The sequence below is a fragment of the Zosterops lateralis genome (assembly GCF_965231275.1).
Source record: "Zosterops lateralis genome assembly, chromosome: 6".
Taxonomy (NCBI): domain Eukaryota; kingdom Metazoa; phylum Chordata; class Aves; order Passeriformes; family Zosteropidae; genus Zosterops; species Zosterops lateralis.
Window position 1 is genome coordinate 3,470,466 of NC_139761.1, and position 27,701 is coordinate 3,498,166.

The 27,701-nt window shown below is 39.7% G+C and overlaps 1 protein-coding gene across 1 annotated transcript; it reads right to left on the reverse strand.

Moving 5' to 3' along the window:
- Positions 1-181: 181 nt before the first annotated feature.
- Positions 182-27,626, reverse strand: WDHD1 (WD repeat and HMG-box DNA binding protein 1). Its single transcript, XM_083863189.1, has 26 exons — positions 27,579-27,626; positions 26,624-26,716; positions 25,561-25,672; positions 23,362-23,513; positions 21,271-21,382; positions 20,680-20,730; positions 19,463-19,558; positions 17,928-18,020; positions 16,893-16,999; positions 15,976-16,111; positions 15,526-15,718; positions 15,165-15,352; positions 14,380-14,564; positions 12,493-12,734; positions 11,853-11,990; positions 10,801-10,957; positions 9,027-9,141; positions 7,554-7,685; positions 6,720-6,949; positions 5,153-5,283; positions 4,429-4,488; positions 3,558-3,601; positions 3,264-3,416; positions 2,739-2,887; positions 1,613-1,748; positions 182-1,023 (listed from the first exon to the last, which is right to left on the reverse strand). Exons 2-26 carry the CDS (start codon positions 26,698-26,700, stop codon positions 823-825), a joined length of 3,390 nt encoding a protein of 1,129 aa, XP_083719315.1. The 5' UTR covers positions 26,701-26,716; positions 27,579-27,626; the 3' UTR covers positions 182-822.
- Between the last annotated feature and the right edge of the window lie 75 nt (positions 27,627-27,701).

Sequence of the window (27,701 nt, forward strand, 5' to 3'; positions counted from 1 at the left end):
AAAAAGTTATATTATTTTAACTGATTTTAGAAAATGTTTCAAAATTTGAGTTTGCTTTAAATACATTTATTGGACATGGTGCTCTGCCTCCAGAGCCTTAGGACTGGGAAGTAGAAATCTCTTTACTTCAATTACAACTGCAAAGAAGACTCTACCACCTCAAACAAAGAATCAGCTACATTTTATTTAAAGAAACAAATATTACAGAAACAAATGTTAGAAACATTACAAGTCCTGAGCAGTTTCTGGATCCTGCTGAGGCATGGATTGGGAAAGCACCTTTGCACAGTCTGGAATGGCTTGGCTTTGCACACCTGACCTTCCTAACACAGCTTCAGCTCTGGTTTTCTATCCCTGCCATATCAGGCTCTGCCACTGCCACAGATGTTGAAAACCATCTTAAAATGTTGCTGGTGTTCAGCTTTCTTCCCCCTCACAGCCATTTCCTTGAGTGTCTTACTCTCAAGGCAGTAGGAATTGTAGAGAAGCCATTATTTTGCCTCTTTAAAACCCCAGGGCAGATTTTGGACACAGTTTACCCTCCCCAGAAGGATTAATCTGCATTTAGCACCCAATATCCCTGGTATGAAGGCACACAGGGTGTACCACAGCTACACAGGGCTGTGCTGCCAGGGAACAGGCCCATGGAAAAGACTGTGAGAGGGGATTCAACATTCCTCTCAAAAATTGATAAAATTTCTAATAGACTATTTGGAGCCAGACACTCTTTTTGCCCGCACTCTCCGAGCCAATTCCTCAACACAGAGGAATTTCTTCCATGAATACTTTCAGAACACAGACACTGAGAGGGCACCACTTCATTTAGCTCTGCTTGAAGGCAAAAGCTGACAATCTGTTGTTTGTGGATGCATCTAAAGGCTTGGATTTCTTGGATACATTTGTGTCTTCAGATTTCTGCTCCTGGCTCTTTTTTACTTCATCTTCCTCAGCCGTGGGACGTTTCCTCTTTTTGTCTTCTGCTGAGTCACCAACTCTTCCTCCTCTTGCTTTCTCAGTCCACACCTTTCAAGGGGAACAGAAAACTGCAAATTCGGCCACAAAACTCATCACTTTGTTTTATACACATTATTACTCTGATTTTAGGTACTGAAGGTACTGAAATAATTCCTGCGAAGAACTAATAGGGATGAATTAAGGAACTATTTCTTCCCTTTCCTTTCTTTTAACAACATTCTTCTTCAAAACTGGACTTTTTTGAAACTGTATATGAAATTGAAGCTCTTAATTGTCTTTCTGGGGAAATGAAAAACCCAAAAGGCCCAACGAGTTAAATTAGAACAAATTTAATCCCCAGTGAATTAAGCCTGTCTATGTGACTTTACACTAATTTCTTTTTTTATTTGTTCACTGATTGCATTTGTCTCACAAGCCTCACTTTGTGAGGAAAAGCTGTTTTCTGATATTGCTTATAATTCAATTTATATATTCATAAATTACATGTCATAGATCATGGCACAATTCAAAACTGAAATCCATAAAGACAGACAAGAGTGGAATTTCAAGAAAAAAAATTCCTAACTGAAAATAACCCGGGGATTCACTGGAGGGAAAAAAATTATCAAACCCACAGAATCAGAGAATGTTTCCTTACCATCCTTTCCTCTGATGTCAGCATTCTAAATCGACTCATGCCTTCTTTTATTACTTCTGCTTCATTCAGGTCAGGATTATCTGTCAAAATGTTTGCTCTGTTCTCTTCTAGCCACATCTGGAAACCTGTCTTTGGCCTAAAGCAAGCACACAAAAATTGCCTGGTTAAGAAGATTCTAGGAAAGCACACATCCTCCCAAAGCAACATTTCTGAGCAGCACCAAAAAGGTTTTTTTTTTTTGTTCTCAGAAGAGCTCTCAGGGCAGCAGCCTCCTCTCTGCCACTGCAGGATGCTCAGAGAACATGCTGACAAGGCAAGACTAAGTCAAGCGTTTTTATTAAAACTGTGAGATATTTATATATATATATTTGGAGATTAATATTCCAGTTTTAGAATGACAAAGCATAATGGTTCTCTTCCTTTCTGACAGGGTCCCATCAACCTAAAAATAGAGCACATTCATTAGCTCAGCTCATCCTTCTCACAGCTCTCCTTGCCACTTGTTGTAGAACATCATCTGCAAAGCTTAACAAAAAGAATGCCAGTCCAAATGAGTAATAATTACCCTCACCTTCCTCAGCTAAATGAAGCCTAAATGAAACATGATTGTAATAATGCAGGTTTCATGAGGATTGAGATTGTTAGGAAGTACATCTGCTTCTCAGGAACAAGACAGATTAGAACCTTAGCTAAGAAGAGAGGAGCTCCTCAAGTGATTCAAGTTTTTGTTGATCTTCTCTTTAAAAAAAAATCAAAATAAAACTTTTACTCTTTTACATAAGATTCTTGGCTTTGAGACTAAAATTTTCTAGAGCTGTTGAAGCTTTCAGTATTTCCCATACTGAAAGTGACACAGCAGCGTGGCTTCATTTATCAAAGGTCATTACAATTAGTAACAAGGCAAAAATTGTTGCTTAGAGCCCCAAAATTATATTTTGAACTGCTCATTTATTATTCCCTCCCACATTTTTCAAGTGGGTTCATGAATGTGACAACTTGTGAGCTAAACTTTAATCTTCATGTTGCATTTCTTTGGCCAGCCCAACATCTTCAGAAATAAAATAGATTTTGGACTTGCATTTCTATCAAAATTGGACCATGGCACTGAGATGCAAGTGTCTCTCACCTTCTGTTTTCAGTGTTTTCCTGTGCAGTGACTTTGGTTTCTTGGGACTCATTTTCTGCTTTTTCTTCTTTTTCTTCTTTTTCTTCCACTATTTTTTCAGCAGGATTAATTGCAGGTGTGCGAGGCTGGAAGAAGGAAGCTGCCAAAGCCTAAAGAAATTGAGAAAAAGAAAGAAAAAAGTAGCAACACCTCACTCTCAGACATGTACCATGTAACCTAACAAACCCCTTTCCTAAAGACATAATAATCACTTGCATTAATAGAGTATCTAGTCCATCCAATTTCAGCACAGCAGACATTTACATTATTTAAAATAAAAGCACAACTCTCAGTACAGAAAGTAATTTCTACACCTGATTTTTATTTCTGCTGTTTTATGTGATAGTTTTTGCACTATGCTTAAATGAATTCTGCCATCCAAGCTGCTTCACTCACAGGGTTTCATACTTGATAAAAGCTGGTGAAATTCCATTTTTTTTTGTTCTTTCCTCACTGAAATGATGCAAGAAAGATTACAAACACTACCTGCTTGGTCTTGGGTTTGGGAGTCAGAGGCTTTATAACTGGAGGGTTCTGCTTGTTTACAGCTCGACTGCCAGACGTTTTCTTTGAGTATTTGGTCATATTGTCTAAAATATTAGCTGAAGGCACCACTGGGTCCTTTTTGCTGGATGACACCTAGCAAAACAAATAAACAGGTGTTTTATTTATTTTCTGTCATGTTCTCCTCCAAGGTATCTGTTATATTGGAAAAACTCCAGACAGAATCTGTTGTGATTTTCAGAGCACCGCAATCGACCCAGCTGCAAAAATTCTTACCTTAAATGGATTCACTCTTCCTCTGCTGCTGGATGCAACCAGAGCTATTTCAGAGGAGAGAATAAAAAGAGAATGTAAAAATGTGTGCACTCACACATATATCCTAATCTTTGAGGCAATGTGCACATTTTACATGAGTAGAAAGAGACTTTAATAACCCCGTGAAGGTTATGCTGTACGTGCTCAGCTATTCTTAGTTATCAGAAATGCCACACAGGACCAACAGCTTAAAATACAAACCCAGAGGAAGACCCAGGACTTCCTCCACTCCCAAATCCGTTTCCACTCCTATTATTCTTGCTCAAGGGGGTTGGCAGGTTGCTGGAGGTCACATTGTGCCCCTGCCTGCCCACACACACAGTTCTACCTCAGGATTTCTCACTCTGCCTTGCAAGTAATAAATGTGCCTGTAACTGGTGAAACAAACCCATTGATCAGTGTTCTCATGTCTCCCTTGTCCCAAAGAATGTCTTCATGGCATGGCCAGGCAGGCACTGATTCAGCATCTGGCACAGCTAAGGCAATCACAACAGTGATATGGAACATCATTAGGTAGTGAAGACAGGAATAGAGAACCTCTTAAAAACCTGAGAACAACAACCAGTGTGACCAGACCAGGTTGGACAGGGCTTGGAGCAACCTGGGATAGTGGAAGGTGTCCCTTCCCATGGCAGGGGGCTGGAATGGGATGAGTTTTAAGGTCCCTTCCAAGCCAAGCCATCCCATGATTCTGTGAATTTTCCATTTGACAACATTGTAATGCACTAAATATAAGTAGTAATGGGAGAACAGAGGATAAAAAACAGGAGCAGATATTGTGAAGAATGACAAAGGTGTCATCCTCTTATCCTGGAATAAATTATTTACTCACCAGGCTTTGGAGTGATCACCTCTGCTGAAGTGACACCTTTGGAGAAATGATTTGGCTCTTCTGAAAAAAGAAAGGAGTACATATTTAAATGCAATAAAATATTGTAGCATAAATTCTTAAAAAAAAAAAAAAAATCAAACCAAACAGAGAAGTAAGGAATGATGGGACTTGAGCAACCTGGTCTAGTGAGAGTTGTCCCTGCCCTTGGCAGCAAGCCTGCAACTTGATGATTTTTAAGGTCCCTTCCAACCCAAACCTTTCTTTGATTCCACATTTACAGTAAAATTGTCTATATTTTAAAGCATGACTTTTCATTTTCAGACAGTACAAACACTTTTACAAAACCATCTGTCACCTCTACCTAGATTTAGAGTTGTAAATTTATTTCTTAAACCTTAAGTTTATTCCTTAAAGTGTGCCCAGAAAACTACTCATCCATCAATCCACCTCCTGCAAGACTGGAACTGAAACCAAAGTAACTGATTAGAAGGTGAACCAGTCCTTTAGGAATAAAATCAGGCAACAGGAAAAAGTCCCCCAGGGCCCTTCTAATGGATACTGAGCACAATGCACACACAGCTGTGACACAGCAGATGACACACAGTGAATTTGTTTCTCTGCAGCGACTGCAGGCACAGGCTGGAATATGGAGCCACTTAATTCTTTATTAAGTCTGCAAAAGTTATCTGGAAAACTCCCAGTCTATTCAGAGAATTTTTCTTACTCTCTTGGTGCACTTCTGGGGTTTCTTCTGCTTCCTCACAGGCCTCAGTTTCTTCATCATCTTCCTCCTCTTGGTCCTGCTGAACATTCCTGCCTGGCAGCTGACCCCGATTCGTGGCAGAGCTGCTGTAACTAAAAGGAAGGAATTCAGCAGAAAGGAAGTGGTCACCAAGTTCAGAAGGAAAACTGAAACAACAGAGAGCAAGCTCATTTACCTAATTTAGGCAATAAGAACAATAACACTTGGCATTTATGTGCATTATGCCTTGATTAAACCGTGATGATTAAAGATTCATTAACCACTCCATAACTTCATTGCCAGAACACTTTGCAATAAATATAAATGCAAATATTAAAGATCTTCTGTAATCTCCTTGTAAACACATATACCTCCAGTATCATCAGATTGCTTTTCTGCATCCATGAATATACACACAGGTGGTAACATGGATATATAATTTTATAGTGAAGGCATCAACTTTTAACATTTAATCTAATCATTCTCTAAATTCCCAGTATAGTAGGATGTATAATTCTTGCATTTTCCTCCTAAAATTTGCCAATTACCAAAATCTGTATAATATACATAAACAAAAGGCCCATTTCTTTCAACCAAAACAGTCAGTATTAGATTATTCTGGCCCTAAAAACAGCATAGTGTTTGTGATGGATTTTAACCCTCAGAGTGGTTGAATTTGCAGACATGGGATTATAGCTGCCACACACGATCCAGAAGAACAAGCCAGAATATTTAGAAATGAGTTTTGGCTGTGCAACTTAACACAGAAGAATAAGGGAAAGGCTACAGATAAGTTCAGGGACTTACCACTTCCTTTTGCTTAAATAAGTCCCAAACTTCATACATAAAATTGCTACAGGAAGACATTGCTTCCAACAATATAAATGAATATAAACAAATATTATTATTATTATAAATTTAAATATGTTAAAAAACAACCTTATAACAATTTTTAAAAATCTACCAAAACACACATACACAACACACCTTTTGCCTCATCATGTTATACAAAGCAGATGCAGGTAGGAGAGGAAAGATTGACAGCACAAAGAGAAAAAGAACACAAAGCCAATCTGTAGTATGTTCCATAGCTTTGAAGAGCTGGGATTAATTAGGAGGGAATAAGACTAAATAAAATTAATTGAGGTAGGATAGTGAAAAGAAGGGATGGGTGAAGAAAGACAGGATTTTAAGACAGGTGTGGAATGAATCAAGATTGAGAGACTGAGACAAAGAGGAAAAAAATAGGTGGGAGTCAAATAATCAAGTCAGAGAAAGTTAGTATTGAGGCTGCTTTGGCTCTGAGGCTGTTGGACACAGCACACAGGAAGTGAGGAGTGGAGATATTTCCCTCTGTGCTGCTATCCCTGGACTAATGAATCCTCACAAGGATGTGCCATTACACAAGTACCACTCACAAACAGAGCAACTCAAACTGTCCCTTCACCCACAAACACCCTGCAAACTGCGGGCCAGAGATGTGCACATCAAAACATGAACAGAGCAGTAAAAACCACCCCAGTTTTTAAGGCAGGGAAATTTGCATTACCGAGCCTTGGAGTGGAGTCGGAAATCCTCTTCCTCCTCCTCCTCATCTTCCTGTGCTGCTGCTGCTGCTGCCAGCTCTGAGGCTTTTTCCACAGCCACGTCACTGAGGCGCTGGGCTAAGTTCAGCCTGCGGGAGCGGGAGGAGTATTTGATGGCCAAGTTCACCACGCTGGGGGTCATGAGGTCGGCCAGCTCCACGCAGCGGAACTCGCGCTCCAGCTTACAGGAAAGCTGCAAGAGAAGAGAAGCCTGGGGAGTCACACACCTCAGTTCCTCAGCTGCTTCAAGATTCCAAGAGTAGAATTATCACTGTGTTGGTGGAGTGAATGAATAAAGATAAGCCACCAAGAATCATGAGCTACAGATCAAAGAAAAAGCTTCACGCTGATAAACAAGATTACCTGCAGCCCACATTTATCAGTCACAGAGTCAGAATGACTTGGTTGGAAGAGACCTCCAGAATCATCAAGTCTAACCCAACCCTAACCTCAATTAAACCATGGCACCAAGTGCCACATCCAGTCTTTTCTTAAACACATGCAGAGATGGTGAATCCACCACCTCCCCAGGTAGATTGCCATTCACTAGCCAGACTCTTAATAAGAGGAATCACATCAGCTTTTACATCAAATGCCATCTCCAAATAAATTATAGAATCATAAAATGCTTTGGGTTGAAAGGACCTTAAAGCTCATCACATTCCAACCCCCTGCCATGGGCAGGGACACCTCCCACTATCCCAGGTTGCTCCAAGCCTCGTCCAACCTGGCCCTTAGCACCTCCAGGGTCAGAGATATATCTCAGGGATTCTTTCTATTATGTTATTTGTACTTACAGCAAACAGCTTCATTAGAAGTTCCTGCTGTTCTTTCACTGCCTGATTTTTAGCATTTTCATCAAATTCATAGCCATTTTTTGACAAGTAATCCAGGTAGCCGTGAAATAGAACAGAGCGCCAGTACTGTTCCTGGAAAAAATGGTAAAAAAAAATGAGTGTTGGAATTCAGAGGGAAAAAAAAACAGTCCACAACACAAATGCCTAATAATTTACAATCTATTTTATCCAGTTAGTCTTAAATGCCCCTTTCCTCTGATAATGATTGTGAGGGGTAGACAATTTTCCTTCAAGTCAATCCCTTCAGTCTTTTCCTACCAAGGAAAAGATGGATAACAACCACACTTACACAAACTGATCCAGTTGCCAGATATATGTTCAATTCCATTTATATTACAGGCTTGCAGCAGGATGAAACCTACATGTTCACCAATATACTACCAGGATAGACAATTCTAGAACAAGTTATTTTATCTGCTGTCCCACAGCAGAAGTATCTGGAAGTATCCCAGAATAACTCAGTAAATTTAATTTACCTGAGAAACACATAAACAGAAACTATAATGCAAATATGGCTATTAGACCAGGCTAGCCTTGTTCAAAATAATTATAAACTTATTCAAAACCAGTATGTTTTCATCAGATGTATTAGAATAACTTTTCTTTACCTACACATATTCCCTCAAGCCAAATTAACAGTTCTTGGCATTCTCATCCCATTATTTTGAGTAGAGAGAGGAATGGCAAACATATTCTATCAGATAAAGAACAAAATGCTGAACTAAATGAAGGAGAATTCATTAAAAATGAGTGTGTTTACTATTGAAACTTTTTATCTACACCTTTGGCAAAGAGAATAAATTTCAAATAGCATTAAACTGTTCAAAGGCTGAGACTAAAATTTTATGTTAATTTCTCTTTTGTGCATTACAGCTGAGCACCACAAGTTTGAAATACTTAAACCAATAAAAATTGAAGAATACAGTTATTTTTCTAGAAGTTGTCCACAAGCACAACTTGCTTCAATCAGCCTCTAAATAAACCAAGCCAGAAGACCTGTGCTTTTAGTGATTATGAATTTGGATACTTAGTCCACCTTTCAAAAACTTTGTTAGGCCTAAAATAGTAAAACCCAGACATTTTCAAGGGCATCTTGACTGGGATCCCCAAATCTGGTATCACTAAAATAACAAGAGTGAGAAAGGTTTTACTGGTCAGAAACAGGTCATGTGTAAATACAACTTTGCATCAGTTCTACCAGTTCTGTTTTGTGTTCTTCTAGGAATGGTTGTGAACTGAAGAAACAGAAAAGCTCCACAAAACACTCAACCCAAATAACCCCCTTGGCTACGTGTTTTACTCAGGGTTTGCACTGTCCTCTTTCACAGAAGAGCTGATTAACAGGAGTCTTGTATAATCCCTACTCCAGGGACACCTGAGCCTCCCAGCTGTAGACTCCACACCATTCCATACCTCCATCTGTCCCTTCTCTGTTGCAACTTGACAATAAGGAAGTTGAAAAGGCAGGATTGCTACAGCAGGTCGTGGCAGGGTGGGAGGGAACCGGGCTCCTTTACAAGGAATGCACCTGTGCACAGGAAACAACACACACCCACTTGTCATCAGATGTTCCACCATGATCTCAACCAGGGCTCCTAAGCAGCAAGGGACTTTAAAAGGATTTATCCTCTGGAAAGTAGCAATTAAATGACTGGTTTAAATACAGCAATATGCAAGATTGCATGATAAATGGTTATCTTTACATGGCAAGCAAGAAAAGATTTCAAAACCAGCAAGGCACACGCTGCTCTTGTTCACACTTTAAACTCCAAATGTGGCACGTAACACACTCTGATCTTGACCTCACATCATGTTTGATTTAACAGCTGTTACAAAGAGTAAATGCAATATATTAAAATCAGAAACCACTGAACAACTGAAGGCACAGACTTATTGTTTCATTATACTTTAAAGGAGTAATTTCTGGTAACAATCACTTAAGCAAACCATTGACTGGGGCAGAGCTGTGTTTCCTGCAGCACCAATGCAGCATTTTACAAAAACATCTGGGTTTCTAAGCTGCTGTTTCAGAGACTTGACAAAAAAAAAAGAACAGGAAGCATCAGTGTTCTGGTTATCTCTTAATTAAGGCATGTGGTGTTTCTACAACAACTCTCCCCCCCTCCTTATCTTCATTATGCTGCTGGCTTCAAGTAAAATGTTCTTTGCAATTCAGAGAGCAGCACTCTCCTTCTTGGAGTAGAAGGAAAAACTCAGGATGAGAGACTCACAGTTGCGCATCTTATCAATGTGATGTGACCTGCACATTTTTGGTGAATTTTCTGGAGGCCAACATAATGATTTGGAGGGAAAAACAGGCAGGGAAGTGACATTTAAACAGAGGCATCAAATTATTTTCCTTACTCCAAAAAAGCAGAGTACTATGAAGAACGCCACAAAAGTTTAAATAAAATGCACTCTCCCACCAAACTCCACAATTGTCTATAATTTGTGAAGTGAGAGAGTCTAAATTTCAGTAAAATATGTGAGCTGATAGATTCTGCCCTGGTAGGAAAAGGACACAGACCACTGAATAAAAAAGGCTACAAATAAAGCTTAGCAAAAAAATGTCCAGCATGCATGTCACACTGAAGAGAAACAGTTATTTAGACACACCAGTATAATATTTTATAAAGAAATGGTTGGCTTTCAGCTAAATATTTTAGCAATTTTACATCCAAAATGGTTCTTCAAGGCCACAGTTGAAATATTAATATAATAACAGACTGCTCTGATTTACATATGTCTGATGATGTAGATGAGTTATAGGATTGGATTCTTTTCAAAGTCAAAAAAAAAATGGAAAACATAGGGGGGAAAAAAAAGAAAAAACAACCAAAACCATCAAAAGCAGAAGCAGATTTCTACCAGCCACTATAACTTTAGAAAGTTTCTCTAGAAAAATGCAGCTTTATGAATGTGTCAATAAAGTACCCACACACACCTCTGAGCCAATTAGTCAGTTACAAATTATAAAACTCAAATGAGTTACTCAAAACCAGTTTAATAATGAATCCTCCGTGCAGAATTCTGTTTGGAGAGTTACCATTTGCTGTGCATATTTACCAGGCACCTGTTTCAGCACCAGCTGAAGTTTGAAGATTTTATCTGTACAAAGGGAATAAAAAGAGATTCCCTAGGATTGAAAACCAAGACAAACAAAGTGTTTCCTTGTGAATTATCTGACCTGAGCTGCTGGGGATTCTCATGGATGCCAACGACCCAGTAATGATCATATTTCCCTTTGCAATGCTCTCTGGTGTTGCACACTGGAATCCAAGTGTTGCCAAGCCCTCGGTTCAGCATCCGCACGATCCCCTCGGAATCCACGTAACAAGGGGTACCTGTTTGTTACAAACGAGAGCATTCAGGTGGGAGTGCTGGATCCAGCTGGGAAAGGATGGTTTGCACGTTTCAGACAGGACATTCTGTCTCCCAAACGTGGCACAAATTATTTTGGGAAAGGCGGTTTCCTTGGAAAGGGGCGCCACCTTCTGTCAGCCAACACCACTGCTGGGCAGCTGACAGGTTCCAAAATTAAAACGTTTTATGGAGAAATCGAATTTATAATGCTTGGGCAGATTCCCAAAGGAAATCAGCTTATTATACCATTAGTTTTTATGTTTATTATAAAAGGTCTTCCCAAGCTACCAACTTCAAGGGCTTGGGGTGCTCTTATGGTGTATTAACATAGTTTATTTCTTTTGACTGAGCAGGAAAACCAATCAGGAGAACAAGTTCTGGTAACATTTGAATGGGAAAACATTGAAGATTTCTTGCAAAATATATTGAAAGAATAGAAAAATAGAATTTTGTTTATTGTTGAGGAGATTGGAAGGAAAAAATCCAATTCCCAAGATCTACATTATTGAAAAGGCATTAATTAGCCAAACTTCTCCAGAGAATAACAGGATGATTTGGGTTGGAAGGAACGTTAAGAATGGGATAATAAAAGGTGTCTCATGGGCAGGGACACCTTTCACTATCCCAGGCTGCTCCAAGCCCCATCCAACCTGGCCTTGGACACTTCCAGGGATCCAGGGACAGTCACAGATTCTTTGGGCACCCTGTGCCTTCCCTCACAGGGAAGAATTCCTTCCCAATATCCCATCCAACCCTGCCCTCTGGTAGTTTGAAGCCATTTCCCCTTGTCTTGTCCAAAGTCCCTCCCCAGCTTTCCTGTTAATCCCCCCAGCAGTGTCAATATTCCTCAACACCGCTCATGCAGGTGTTTCATACCTTCAGCGGAGAATCCAACCCACACCAAATAGGATCTCCTGGTAAGGGAAAGAGGGTCTCCGTGCAAAATTTGTCTTTTCTTCATTCCTAACTCCATCAGCTGTACCCCAAGGCACTGGTCCCCATCAAACCCTGTACCTAGGAAGAAGTTGTTCAATGATTGTGTTAGAAAACAGAAGAATTGGGTAAATCAGTTTTGAATCAAAAATTAATTCTAAAACAATGCTACCCATGGATACCACTGTCGGACACTTATTTGATATTTTACACACAAGATGTGCATAACAACTTCCTTAATTTCCTACAGTAATTCTTTCTGGCACATCTGTAACCCAAATTTAATACATTAATTTCACTGTTGCAAAGTTCTCTCCTTCCCCACAGTTAAATCTCAGCATCCCAATATCAAACACAGGCTCTGCTCTCAGAAGTCTCAGCTCCATGGGTTGGGATAGATGTCCTTGTAAAAGCATCACCCAGAAGAAGAAAAGAAGAAATACCATGAAGAAAAGAAGAAAACACTCTCTGGTGATTACAAACAAATTCAGTGTGTGAAGCCAGTAAGAGGTGAGGATTGACAACAACCCCAGTTCAAAAAAAAAAAAAAAAAAAAGACAAAAGGGAGAAAAGAGAAAACTACCTCTGTGATAAACAACCATCAGCTGTTCTCCATGTCCTGCCATGGACACCACAGGGCCTGGGAGGCTGAAGATCTCTTTCTGAACTCCCCCAACTGTGAACACACGGACCAGCAGGGCAGTGGTGGCACAGGCAGCCCAGCCCTGACCCAGACAGATGGCCTCAATCTCTTCATCCTTTGGCATATCCACGGTCCACTCCTTGTTGGCATCCCAGGAGCCAAAATGGATGCAGTGGAGCTTGCTAAGGCAGAGACAAAGAACCAATAAACATCTCAACATAAAGAAAATGCAATATCTGAAAATACACCAGTATATTAAATTTTTATCAGAGATCTCTGAGGGAACTCCAGAGGGAACTACAAATTTCCAGTGGTCATTTGCAAAGGTGTTGCTCTTATTATTCAAAAACTGAAGAGCCAGCTTGACCTCCAGAACTGTAGATTTAAAGCCTCTAAAGCCTGAAGCAGAAACAGTTGAAAGGTCTGAGGGGAGATATTTCAGATGGAAGCAGGTAAATGTCCTCCTTGGCACCCTGAACATCAGCCCTCATTAGAAGTCAGTCATCTTATGCTGTCTTTCAAAGGGAAAAAATATTAAAAACTTCAGTCCTTAATAACTGAAAACTGCCTACAACCAATCCACAGACATCGTGTCTTTTGAGAGGTTACCCATTTTCATTGAGAAAAACAGCGACAGTTTGAAAATCAGACAACCAATATATAATAAATAATATTTTTAAAGGGTGCTTTTCAACTTACCACAAGGCTCTATGTGTGAAAATAAGAAGAAAGCTCTTTCTTCAAGATATTTCCACAGAAACCAACAATAAAATACTGTTGAAATTGTTCTTAAATGCAAGAACAGAGTTTAGCTGGCCCAGCTGCTTAAATCTTTCTGTGGTTTTCATAAAGTTGTGTTCTTCACACTTGAAATTCTTATGAGTATCTCCCAATATCTCCTTAGCAACAGTGTGAAAGGAAATAGCTGAAACCTTATGATTGATCTTTGATCTGACAGACTGAGAAACTATTGTTCATGTTTACAACTCCCTTGGAGCCTGCAGTGTGTGAAGTTTCCAGTATATATATATTTGAAAAAGGAATTAAAAAGGAATTCTCAATTAACAAATTACATTTTTCAATACTGTTGAAGTCTTCAAGTGGGTGGAAGTTCAAATTCTCCTTGGAAAGTGGTCCCATAAATAACAAACACAATCAAAAGCCAAAAAGCTCAAAAGCTGATAATAAAAGCCAAAATATTGGCAATAAGTGAAAAGCAGTTCCCTTGTGTTGGTTTAGCCCAGATGTGAGGGTTTTTTTCTAAAAAAGTTGTAGCAGATACTGACAGCTTAGTTGACCAATTAAAGAGTTAGATACACCTCTGGAAAAATATCCATAAAAAATCCTGAACATGTCCAAGCCAAGTTCTTTTCCTTCCAGTCAGCGACAGGTAAGTTCACACTCACAAAAAAAACTGTTCTAAATTATCAGTAGAAGAAATTCCTTAGTAAACTTCAAAGACTCCTCTTCTGAAAAATTAATAAAAATCTATATTCAAATAATAAAACTAGCTGAAAATCACAAATTTTGTCTCTATGTTGTTTGCAAAAAAGTAAAGACTTGTGGGGGTAAGAGAAGGATTTTGAAAGTTTCATTTCTTTTTTTCCCTCTCTTTTTCTTCTTTTAGTGTGTGTGCTAATAAAATTTATCTATTTACTTTTAAGTTAAACCTGCTTTGCCCTTTTCTCTCAAATCCTATCTCCCAGAAAAAATCCCAAAAGTAGACACTCAAACCACTACACCAAATTTAACAAAACAAAAATTCGGCAAACACAAAACCACTACATCCCCATTATGTGGTTTTGGAGAGCAAGGCCATGAGTTTACCTTGCAAGTTCCTCTGTGCTCTCACAGGCCAGCAGAATGGCTTCAGTGGAGAGGTCAGCCATGGTGTGGCTCAGGGAGTTGGGCAGGTGTGTGGCGTGGTGCACAGAGGTGTCGTGGAACTCGATGTCGATGGCGTTGTCCTGCTCGTCGTTGTAGCAGCGAATGATCCCAACCGAGTTCCACACCTGGCAAAAGGAACCACAGACACCCGTCAAAAAAAATCAAATCAAATGGCTTAAATCCATCAGATATACTGCCCTAAACCAGCCTGCTGGAAGGATTTTTATCTGAAACCAAAGTGGGTGGCAGGCTGGAGAATGATTGAAGACCTGTGTAATCAGGAGTTGTGGCTCCTAAAACAGCTGAATTAGGCAGAAAAAAGTTTCACTCTCACTGCTCAGCAATCTTTCTCCTTACCAAATTAAGTGTAAAGAACTTGCAGATAAAAAGAAATAGTGAATGATTAAAGGAGTCTCAGCAGCACAAAAATATCTGCAGTTCTGACTTAATAGGAATTTTTAAAAGGATTTGCTAGAACTGAGTAGCACAGGTACAAACTGCTTAGCTTGATTTTGTCTTAAAGCAAAGTATTTATTTCTAAAGCTACTGAAATGTAAACCAAAACATTATGGAGTCCTTGCCAGAAAACAAAGCTAATTTCCATTATTTAGTTTCACAATGTAATGTATTAAAAAAAAATCTTGGATTAGATTAAAACACGACACAAAATGGACAATATTAAATACAAATGAAGCATCTAAATCTAAATAACCACACGGATTTACCATGAATCGATGCATGAGGTGCACAGGAGTGGAGCCAGACTGGAAGGGCTTTTGCCTGGGGGTTGGCATTGGCCCATCATACAAAGGCTGTTGTGTAGATGATGGTAAAGCTGAAAAGCCACCAGGCTGATCATCAGCATCATCCTCCTTTTCAAGAAGACCAGAACTTGCTTTTATCAGCCCAATATCTAGAAGTTAAAAAAGAAAAAAAGTTACATACAGTATTATGACAGAATATAGGTTAAAAAAATTCAAACAGTCAAGATTTGTCTGGAAAAACAAAGCAGAATATATCTGAGTAGAGGATGCTAAATATGATCATCCCAGTAAAAGAGCTCTAGAAAATAAGTTCATTGAGTACCTAGTGAGTTATCATCATCATCATCAATCACTGCCCGCCTCATGTGGCCTGGGGGTTGCACAAGGTCATCAGCATCATCCTCATTATCTCCAGTTTTTGGGGAAGAAGGTGGTTCAACCATATCCCCGTTTAAATAATCGTCATCATCTCCATCAAACAGGTCGTTGTAGTCTTTGGCCACTGCACTGGAAACCTACAACCAGATTGGCACAGAACTTCCTTTGGACATGGAACTCAAGAAATAAATTAACACACAAGAGGGAACTTGCAAAACACAAAACAGAGTGTTCCATGTAACTTATAACTTAAATAATGGTTATAATTAAGAATTATTTATAATTATTATAATTAAGAATTATTTATTAATAACAAGTTTTATTAATTATTATAATCATTATAATTATTCATTATATAATATTATTAATACAAGAAGTCATTGGTACTGAGCACCTTGTCATTTGGCTTCTCTACATCACCAATATTCTCCAACAGCCCCAGATTTCCTTCAGTGTCTGTGTAAGCAATTTGCTTGTATTTAGGGTGCCATGCCAGTCCACAAATTGAGTATTTTTTCTCATGCTTCATCCTAAAAAGAAAATTAAAGTAATGGATTTTAGTAAGGTCCTCGGGACAGAACCTTCCTCTCCAAGAGTTATTGCAAAAAGTGGTAATTTTTATTAGTGCAAGAAAGTGATATTACACATAATAAGATAATTAATAGGTCCCCTTCAGAGTAAACAGCTGCTCTAAAAACAGAGCAAGTCTTCCTTTGCTATGAAGAAAATAATTTAAGGTTTAAAAATCAATCAGAATCATATTCTTAAAACAACAGCTTCCTGATACACATTTAGAAGACAAAGGAACTCCTCAGCATTCATTTATTCCAGAACCATCCAGTATTTCAAAGAACATTATTTGTTTCTCTTGAATAAATAGATAAATTAATTTTCTGTCTTTTCCACCTTTTATCCTTATAAAAATCATTCCATTAATTATGTACATAATAATAATAATTATATAAATAATTATTATTTACATAACTATTAATGAATCTGTCTATAATTCTTAATAAATAGATTGCAGTTACAATCATGTTTCCTACACAGAATATTCAGATAATTCTCTTCTTCTCTACCTCATTTAATAATATCTTTGATTTTAATTGGGGGGAAATTAGGGTTTTTTAAAAGTTTCAATTAACCAAATTGCAACCAGAAAACCTTGTAAATCTCATCAGGGTTTTTTTTCAAGAGACAGAGTTCTGCATTTGCACAAAAAAAAAAAAAAAGTATTACAGAAAAGATTATAAAATTCTATTTTGAGAAAAAAGAGATGAATTTGGGGATTTATGGAACAATACTAAATACCTCTCTATGCACTGCTGGGTCTCCACATTCCACACCACAATATTCCCATCCACACTTCCAGCTGCCAGGAACTGCCCACAAGGAGACCAGACCACAACATTCAAGGGCTAAGGAAAAATAAAAAATAAAACAAATAATAATAAAAAGTGACTAATGCATGCACAGCATTCCTATTCTGGAGCTTAAAAACAGACAGATATTCTGGAATAAAGAAAATTAATAATAATTTTTAGCAGACCATATCCAGCTTCCTGTATATGGGCTGGGGTTAAGCAGCTCTTTTTCTTTAAACACTATTATAAAAATGGCTGCTTAAAAAAAACACTCTTTAAGACAGCACACCTATTTTTGTTTCAGAATATGCATCTTCTGTCATTAAACAGTGCCATGAGGCCAAACAAAACCCAATTCTAGACATGCAGAAAGAAGCATTTTGCAAACTCAGCACTAAACAGAGCTTTATTTATATTGAACTTAATGAACTTAAAAAATACAGTCCCATAAATTAAAATCCAAGGCTGTGTGTTCTGCATCTTAATAACACCAGAAGGTGGTTCTCCTCAACCCAAAAATTCCCAAGTACATGGTGAGGCCAAAAGAAAGAAGGTGGCACAGTCAGGTCTACTAAATTTCAGCTCAATAAAATATAAAGTGAACAACCGACATCTCTTCTCTGTACAGAAATAATACTCCTGACATTTCCTCTAAAAAAAGCTCTGTATTTAGAGCAATTTGTGAAAACAGATGTTCTTCAGCTGCAGTGAGTGAGTCACTGGGAGGCTTTAGAGACCTGGTGGGTTACTATAAATGAAAAAAAGGGGATCAGAGCCACATGAAGGTGTTTGACACCACTCAGCACCTCTGCGCTGTTTTCCAACAGAAAGTAAAAGGGCCAGAAGTGAAACAGAAAATGTGAACAATCATTACCAAGAGAAGGGGGCCAGGGAAGGGAGAGGTGCTGTGCAGAAGACAATTTCTAGCAGAATTACATTTAAATTACAGAGTATTTAACAATCCCCTGGTTCCTGCACCTACCTGTGTGATGGAGGCATCTGACAGATTGAATTGACTATCCCAGGTTTCTCTTCTGAACAGTTCAACAACTTTATCTACAGGAACTGCCAGCAGCTGCTCAAAAGGAAAAATATTACACAATTTAGAACAAGTTACCTGTCAAACAGAACACTCAAACAGCACAGTTCCCTCATTCAGAAGCCTCACAGATGCACTGCCTCAGGATTTAACAGCTCTCTAACATCCCAGCCATGCCAACCGAGAGAGGAAGCTGAAGTAATTTAAATTACAAGGTTCTTTAATGCTTTCCACAGGCAACAGAGCAAAACATGCCTGTTTTTACTGTAATCTTCATTTCCTTCTGGCAGAAAACTGCACCATAAGGTTCTAAGTTCTTATTTATCAAAACATGACACACACACACATAGTTTTCAATGCCCTGAGCACGAGGCTTAGGTGATTCTTTACCCTCCCTCCCCAAACTCCTTTTGATCAGGTTACAATTTCTCAATACATCTGATTTGAGTAGCTGATTCTTAAACCAGCTCATTTCATCTTCCATAAAACTACATAAATGTTACTGGCTGGTTATTTCTTTAGGGTTTCTTTTTGTTAGGATTTTAACAATTTGCTTTGTAAGAGAAGCAAGACAACTGCTTACATTTCAAATATGCGTGTGTGTGTGTGTGTGTGTGTGTGTGTGTGTGTGTGTGTGTGTGTGAAGAATTAGTCTGAAAATGGAAATTATTTGGTTTTGTGCAATATGGATATTGAAACGATTTGTACTGAGGGTGACATTCGCTCTTCCATGGAAAATTGATAGATAACACTGTCATAGCAGCCAGGGATTTTGAAAAATCATGGACTCACTTATGTTGGAAAAGCCCCTAAGGTCATCAAGTCAATTAACCTGGCAGTGTCATCTTCACCACTAAACCACATCCCCAGGTGCCACATCCACACAGGTTTTAAATCCCTTCAGGGATGGGGACTCCACCACTGCCCTGGGAAGCTGTGCCAGGTCTGACAACCCTTTTGGTGAAGAAATTTTCCCTAATATCTAATCTAAACCTCCCCTGATGCAAACTGAGGCCATTTCTTCTTGTCCTGATGTTTGTGACTTGGGAGAAGACACCAACTCCCACCTGGCTACATGCTCCTGCAACTTTGATCTTCAGGTGAAAAGAAAGGGAGCAACTTACTGAGGAAACATTTACTGACTAGTAAATAATTTACTTAAAGCAGAGAAGGACAGGACTCTTTTGATGCTCTGTTGTGAACAATTTGATTACTTCCCTCGTGTACAATGTTCCTTCCTATTCAGAACACCAAGACTGTTTCATGCTGGTTAGGGCTGACAGCTGGACTCCTGCCAAACTCAGTCTGGAGCTTAAACAAGGAGCCATTTCCAGCTTTTTATGTTCCCTAAAAGGGAACTTCACCCAATTTTTTTCCTTACTCCCAGGAGGTGCAATTTGGGCTTGCCCAGATTGAATTCTACCATTGGACTCAGAGGCAAAATAAGGATTAAGATGTGATAAAACAATGTCACTTACCTTGCCAGTGCCAGGTTGCCAGGCAAGCCTGCAGATTGATTTAGCATTTATCACATCATTACATTTCTGTAGCAGCAGCCAGCTTGTTGTGCATGTCTGAAAAAAAAAAAATAAAATAAGCTTTTTAGCTCAGCAAAAATCTGCTGTTTAGTACAAATTCTTAAAGGAAAAGGGTGGGGGAAAAAAAAACAAAAGGAAGAAATATATCTGAACTGAAATAATCTCTTTCATCAAAATACAGTAGTACATACTGCCTTGAAAGTACTTTGTCAATGTAGCCCTGGAACTATTTTAATGACAATAAAACTACTTGTAACAGAAATAAGATCACAGAACATGTATTTTTAATTAAGTACAGAACAAATGAGATCATCTATTTTTAGGTTATAGAGAAATGTGGCCAAAAAGCATTTGTCAAACCCAGATCAACTGCAGCAAGGTGACACACAGCTGCCTGAATATGGTCCCAGCAGTATAAAGAATGAATGACTCTAATCTCAAATCACAGCAAGATTCATGCATCAAACTGCCCCAATCCTGGAACATTTTCAGGATCATTTCCCCAGAAGGCACCCACTGTCAGTCTGGAACATGAGATTTCACACAACTGTGTTTGTGTCTTAAAAAAGTAGCAAGCCACAAGTGTGGGGGGTATATTTTCAACTGTACTTACAGGAATAATTCCACAGGGATTCTTACTCCAGTCACTGGCATTTAGCATTTAGCAAAACTAATGCCATATCCAAATGCAGGACTGCCTTATTAAAGCCTTCACCTGAAATTCTCATGTTCCTTAGAGCTCTAAGAGCAGAGGTTGAATGTGTTTACTACAATGACTAAATTGTTTATGGTAATCAAAATTCCTCAGTCCTGAAAGCAACGAGCTGAAAATTCTGCTATGAGGAATCTGCTGTCAGTTGCTATCCTCATTTCTGTCCTTGGCACTCACAGTGTTGGCCAATTAGGAGAGATGAACGGAAGGAATCAGGGATTTCACAGACAGGAAGAACAAAACACAGCTACTCAGGCAACATTTCATAATCAGCTTTTGGAATTTCTCCCAGAAGCAGATACAAGTATTCTGTGAAGTGTGGCTAGATTTCATCCTCAAAAGGAAAATCCTGCTCCAGGAGGGTTATTTCAGTCCAGCTCTTCTTGCTGCCTGTGAAATCCTGGACTGCTTAGGAAAGATTTCACGTGGAAAGGGCAGCTTTTACCTGATCTGCAAGGCTCCAGACTCTGACAGAACCGTCACAGCTCGCCGAGGCCTCGGTAAGAGAAAGGAGTAAACAAATTAATAATTAAAGACATAGAGAAATTAATGCTACAAAATAGAAAAAATCCTTATAACCAATGCCACAGACACAGGATGCACAGGCAGTTTTAAGAAGAAAGCCTCCCTGTTTAAACCACTTTAAGATTTAAAACTTTCCAATGCTGTCATCTTGATAATTGTACTCAGCTCCAAGCTGCTGTAATTACAAACCCTCATACTTCAAATGAGCTATTTATTTGCAAAAGAGGCTCAAAATTAATATTAAATTTCTTTAGTGAGGCACCTTTTCTCCTCTAAATTAGATTCAAGAAGAACACAGCCAGATTAGTAAAGCAAAGACTGAGTTCTCCTGGGAGGCAAAAAGTTGACTCCATCACCAGCAAGGTCAGATGAAATGAAGTTGTCTCATCTGCCCAGTCACTGGTCACTTTTTTTTGGTAAAAATTACATTTAATTTTTTTTTCCCCAGGGAAAATGAGATTCAAAGCAGAAAGCAAATAAGAAAAGTTTTTTGGTGTTTTTTTTTTTTTACCAGGTAAACATCCTTGGGGTCAAAAGACAGGCTTAAAACAGGAGCGTCGTGTCCTCGGAACGTTTTCTGCTTGCTGCTATCAGTCACCTCCACAACTTTGATCATAAAGTCACTGCAGATCACAATGACATCAAATTGTTAACATTGCTTCCTATTAACAATGACAAGCTATGTTTTTATGGCAATAAAAACTGGGCATTGAGTATCTTTTGGGGAAGTTACAGCTCTCGACACCACATGATGTAATGGAAAATGAGAATCTTGAGGCTTGTTAGAATAGGAGTCAGGCCAGACTGTTTTTATCAGAAAATTATTTTTGTTCCTGTCCAAATTCATAAAATATAGTGGGTTTTTTAAGAAGATATTATGCACACACAGACCATATATCTCTTCAATATAATATTCCACATGATCTAATAAAAATCTCTGCTCAGATACCAGAGACCTGATGATTTAACAACTACTATCTGCTGAGTGGGACCCATATTCATTACTATAATTATTTGGCCAAGTGGTTTTTAAAAAAGAGATGGTGCAAGTAGTTTATTTTGTGTTACTCTTTAACAGGATTTTTAAGACTATTTAGTGTATCAGATACAATAAGAAAAAATTTACTGCTTCATTCCTTCTTCCAAAATTGCAGCCACTGCTGCAGTTTAAATCAAAATATCAATCCTAATTCCTAAGACAAAGAGCTCCTGTGATAAACTTCCAGTACCACTCCTTCTCAAACCTCATTGCAATACCCTCAGAAACTTCATTTTAGGATTTAATTCTATAGGGTTAACCATCACTTTTAACCTTTTTCATGCAGTTCATGAGAACTTTGACAGCTAGTTGGATGCTAAATTTATATACAACTGAAGTTTGGAGATTTCATGTAAAAATGGAGAAATCTGGTACAAATAAAAGCAATTCTTCTCAGCTGCACTCCTTCACTTCATGGCTTTCACCATTCTCCTTTAGTATGACATTGAAGAACTCACTGAGGGGTGGCCTGACAGTCTTGTGAGCTCTTTTTCCTAAAAATGTGTGAGCCCCAGCCAGGCTGCAGGAGTACTGGGGGGAAGTTATAAAAGTTTTAGAAACAGCAAAGAGTTTGCTGCCTGCCTAATCTCTCTAATCAAAGCTGGATCCTGGGGCAGAGCTGTTCTCTCAGAAACAAGCACTGGCAGAGGGCCCAAAGCCATGATCCCTGTCAGATTTGGAGATTACAGTGGTTCCTGCCCAGCCTCCCAGTTTTGGTGGAGCTGCTGCCAGAGTTCACAGTCCAGCATTTACATCCAAAATGCTTTTCTGGTTCAACCCACACTTAGAGGAGTCAGGAAGCAGATCTCTGCCACCTCCCCCTGTGGAGCAGAATTCCAGAAAAGAGGCAAACAGACAGCCTGAATTAGCTATGACTGCCCAAAGAGTTCACCAAATCCAATTAAGAATCACCCGAGCCTTAAACACATGAAAAAACCCCCACACAAACCCCATTGCCTTCTGGCTATTTTGCTTCCTCTGTTAAAGGACCAGAGTATATTCTGTAAAAGTACACGTGCTGCCCTAAGAAAAGAACTAAACTGCATATTAAATTCCCCTCAGGCAACTCTTGGAAGTGTCATCTGTTATCGTTTGGCAGATCGGTGATGCTTATGCCAGAGAATGACTCAAAGCTCTCACACAAATCAGAACCAATCTAACTTTTAGATGTGCACATTTATCTGCAGCTCCATGATCCTGAGCAGTTGGGACATCATCCTCAGCTCCTTGACAAGAGGAGACATCCATAAGGGTGAACACTTGTGCTTCAGGCTGAGAGCTGAAAACACTCAAGGCCCCCTAAAGAAAAGAAATCATTTCACAACACCAGGCTTCTATTTAAAACCACTTGGTGGATCAAGTATCTCTCAGAGCATTGTTTCCTAAACTCCTCTTCATTCCTCTCTTCCCCTCCACCCCCTTGAAGGCATTTTCCAACCCTTTTACAGCCCTCAGAGGTTTGTGGGTTCACGCCCTCACTGGTGACAACCAGCCAAGATTCCTGTGAGGAATTTCCCAGATTCTGAAGGGCAGCAGGGCTTTTCCTCAGGGTGCCAACATCACCTGGATCCAGCAGCAACCCTGGTGCCATCAGGGCTAAAGGTGACGTGGTTGGCGTGGGTGGTGAACCGAGTGAGGATCCCATCTGGAGCTCCCTCGGGGAATGTGTGGACCTGGACACTGTTGTTGGAGGCTGCTGTGACCAGCTTTCCATTCTGACAACAAAAATCAGCCATAAAATCTGTCACTTACAACACATTTATGCCACAGAGATAAAAAACCCCCCTCTGACATCCCAAATATTTTGGCAGATTAACTTTATTCATCCCAAAAAGGTCTGATGGTAAGAATAGTAAGGAAAATACTCTTTAACTCAAATTTTTCCCCAAAAAATACAGACAAGCATAATAACTTTAATAATCTATCACTTTAACTAAACTAACTTGCATGCTATTTAGATTCATCTGCTGCAGCATCAGGAGAGGGCACCCTTGGACTGGAATTCTCAGTTAAATGCCACCAAGGAAAGATGAGAAGTTCATGAACTATAGCTCAGTTCTTTGCAGAAAACAGAAGGCAGACATTTACTAATAATTAATCCAGATTTTTAAAAAAGTGCAAAAGAAAAGAAATAATTATTCCATACTTGGAAAATAATACATCTTTGAGTGACAATACTATTCCTCAGTTGTACACAGCAGTAAAACTCTAAAATAAATATAAAGAAATGCTTTGTTTTCTTTTTTTTTTGTGTGTGTATTTTTGGCAGGAAAGGCAGTATTGTGGTTAGGGGTTTTTTTTTGTTGGGTTTTTTTTTTTTTTTTTTTTTTTTTTTTGTTAAGGTGTGTAAAATTATAGTAAAAATCCTGAAGGTAAAGGAAGCAGCAGTCAGTAGTGAATAACCTAAAAAAATAAGAGATTGGATTTCTTACCTAGATTACATCAACATCTCAGAATAGTCCCTCATGACATTTCATTAATGAAGAGTGATTTTTGAAAAAAGGATTTTGGGAGATTTAAGTCCCTACTATTTAAAAATAAAACATTCCTCAAAACTAGAGCACCAATTTTAACATTTCCCAGGATTTTTCCTCATCTATTCTCCAATAGTTTTGGAGAATAGATGAGGAAAATGGAGATGGAGAATAGTTAAGAGAACCCACTCAAGTCACCTCACTTGGTTTGTGAAATAATAATTACATAATTATTAATTAGCAATTATTATAATAATTAATGTGATGGAAATCTAGAGCAAAATACTCTAAAAATCAGTGATGAAAATAGATTTTACAGTTATTGAGGAATAGATATATGAGGTATTTTTTAAAGGACATAAGAAAGAGGGTTCAATTAAAGTAGTAGTTCTTAAAAGGATTTCAAATGATAATTCTTATAATGCAATACAAATATGGGAATGCTCATTTATCTCCTCTTTCATACTCCTCTACAAAATCACAAGCAGTTGAAAAACAATTTTAAAATTTCTCTTTATCACCTCCAGATTAAATACACAACATTTGTAGAATAGAACTGATGTAGGCTTCTGGAAGTCTTCTCTACTAAAATTGCCACAAAGACAATATATTAGACCCACTATGATTAATGTAGCATAAAAAAATTGGACATGAAGGAAATAAAGTGACAATTCTCAAGCTGAAAACATGAACACACAGAGTAAAAATAATTATTTTCTATTATATTAATCCTCTTCTCACCTTGGGGACACTGGGTTAGAGGCATCTTTAGGCCAAACAACAATTTTGAGAGTGAAACATCAACCAATTATTAAAAAAATGTGTTACCAAACCATTACTCACTTTGTGAGAACAAGTTTTGATTAATACAGATTATAATTCCTTGGACTTTAACACAGGCCCACATAAAACAACCTCTTGGCTTTCTTCCTAATACTTGATGATCACATCCTATGCTGGGAAAATTCTTGCAACTCACATGGTGAGAAAGCACTGAAACAGCCTCAAAAGTTCACTGCATAATTAGCTTAATCTGCTGGCTTTGTTCCTCAGAAAGGAGATCAAAGTCAGAAATTAATGTAACTGAACGTGAAGGAAGAGGAGGGGAAAAACCATCACAAAAGTTTAGTGTAAGTGATAATTCCTCTACAGCTGTTTATGGGGCAGAATGAATTGTCAGAGGTAATTCTTGTTTATTGTTACCTACAGAAGCAGCATCCCCTGAGCTGGCAAATCCACAATCTGTAAGAAAATCCACAACTGTGAGGAGTTGTGTCAACATCCTTACCTTCAGAGCACATGAGAAGGCCTTTTCTCCCACATTAATGGACTTTGGATCATCATCATCCAGGTTCTCCCAAATCCTCACATCCCCATCACTGCCACAAGTCACAATGCAGCTGTGGAAAGAGACAGGATTTGTTAAAATCCAGGAATCTGCATCCTTTTTTAAGCATTTGGTTGTGATACCAAACGAGGCTTTTTGTGGTTACAAGAGATTGTTACTAGACCATCTCTTAAGAACAGTTTTGCAATGATTATGAAATTGAGAAAGGAATAAAATAATGTGGACTTTAACCATAACCAGTATATAAGGTGTATCCTTTGAGTTTGTTTTGAGAGAGCCTGGGGTTTGTTTTGTTTTTTTTTTTAGTTCACCTTTTAGTCTATAAAAAGGTAATACTAAATATATAGTTTTTATTTATACACTCAAGAACTAGCACAAGGAAGAGATGAAAATACAGCAATCCCAATATTGCATTCCTTCAGCCATATTTTTAATTTCTTAGCGCATACATAAATGTATTTACTCCCACACTACACTGATTTCTGCTAAAAATCTATGAAGTCACTCCCATATAATGTGCATATAGAGTTTTTATATATATAATACTTACTATATATATACATAAGGATATATATATGGTTACATTTAAGTTATAAATCAATCACTTCTAAAATCAGAGCACCTAAATATGTCACACAGACAGTTCTCAGCACAGGCAAAACCCAAAGGATTTCCTGGACCATGCCAGGCCATAAATCCATCCCAGAATCTCACACAGCAGTGGCTGATACAGAAACTTACAGAATCATTAAGACTGAAAAAGCCCTCTAAGATCATCAAGCCCATCCATTCCCCCAGCACTGCCAATCAACGTCCCCAAGTGCCACTTCCACAGGGATTTAAATCCCTCCAGGGATGGGGACTCCACCACTGCCCTGGGCAAGCTGTGCCAACGACTTGCCACTCTTTCAGAGACAAAACTATTGCTAGTACTAAACTCCTGGTATAAAATCAAACAGGAACAAGCCCATCCCTCTCTGGGGCTCTGGGATGGGGCTGTTACCTGCCGGTGTCATCGAAGCAGACGTCGGTGTGTCCCTCGCTGTGGCCGTATCGCATCGGCTTCTGCTTCGATGGCATCTTTGATCCAACCTCCCTGCTCATGGAGAGGGGAAAAAGAGGAGAAATAACATCAGTTAAAAAGGAAACACTTCAGGAAGAGCATCAGGTGGAGGCGGGACAAGGTGAGAGCTGCTGGGACAGCCACCCGTTCAACCACCTGTGGGGATGGGGACACCAAAGGGATGGGGACATGGGGATGGGGACACCAAGGGGATGGGAGATGAGGACACTATGGGGATGAGGACACTATGGGGATGAGGACACTATGGGGATGAGGACATTGCTAGGAGGGGAGCACGAGGGTTGGGAGAGGGGGACACTGTAGGGATGGTGACACCACAGGGATGGGGAGACACTGATGAAGTCACGGCGGCAGGAGATGGGGACACTGTAGCGATGGTGACACGGGTTTAGGGGAAGCCACAGAGATGGGGAAACAAGATTACGGGGAGCCACAGGGATGGAGGCATCGGGAAAAGGACATGGGGACATTGGATATTACGGGGATCAGGGACGTGCTGATGAGGTCACGGGGTAGGAAATGGGGACACCGTAGGGACGGTGACATTTCAGAGATGGGCCTATCGCGGGGATGGGAGATGGGGACACCGTGGGGAAGGGGACTCGGGGATAGGAGGCGTGGGGACGGGGATATCGCGGGGATGGGAACACTGCGGGGTTGGGGCCCGGGTTCCTAAGGCCCGGAGGGGCCTGGCCAGGGCCTCTCCCCCGGCCGGGGCCTCTCCCTCGGCCGTCCCAGGCCCGCCCCGCACCCGCCGGACCCCGGCAGGGACCCCCATTCCCCACGGCTGCCCCAAGGTCCCGCACCGCCCGCGGGAGTCTCGGTGTGGCCTTAGCCGCCATCCCTCCTTCCCTCCCTCCCTCCCGCCGCTCACCGCCGGCCCCGCCGCCCATTCGAGCCTTCCCGCGCCCGCCGCCGCCGCTCCGCCCTCAGCGGGGCCGGGCCCGGCCGTCAGCGCCGGGGCGGGTCCGGGGCGGGCTGGGGGCGGCCCCGGCAG

What these genes read in the sequence shown, in the direction of transcription:
- WDHD1 (XM_083863189.1), bottom strand. Translation starts at nt 26,700, where the DNA reads ATGCCATCGAAGCAGAAGCCGATGCGATACGGCCACAGCGAGGGACAC. An exon ending in CAGATGCCTCCATCACACAG is followed by an intron (nt 17,000 to 17,927) that starts GTAGGTGCAGGA and finishes ATTTTTCCTTAG; the next exon opens with CCCTTGAATGTTGTGGTCTG. An exon ending in AGCACAGAGGAACTTGCAAG is followed by an intron (nt 12,735 to 14,379) that starts GTAAACTCATGG and finishes TCTCTGCCTTAG; the next exon opens with CAAGCTCCACTGCATCCATT.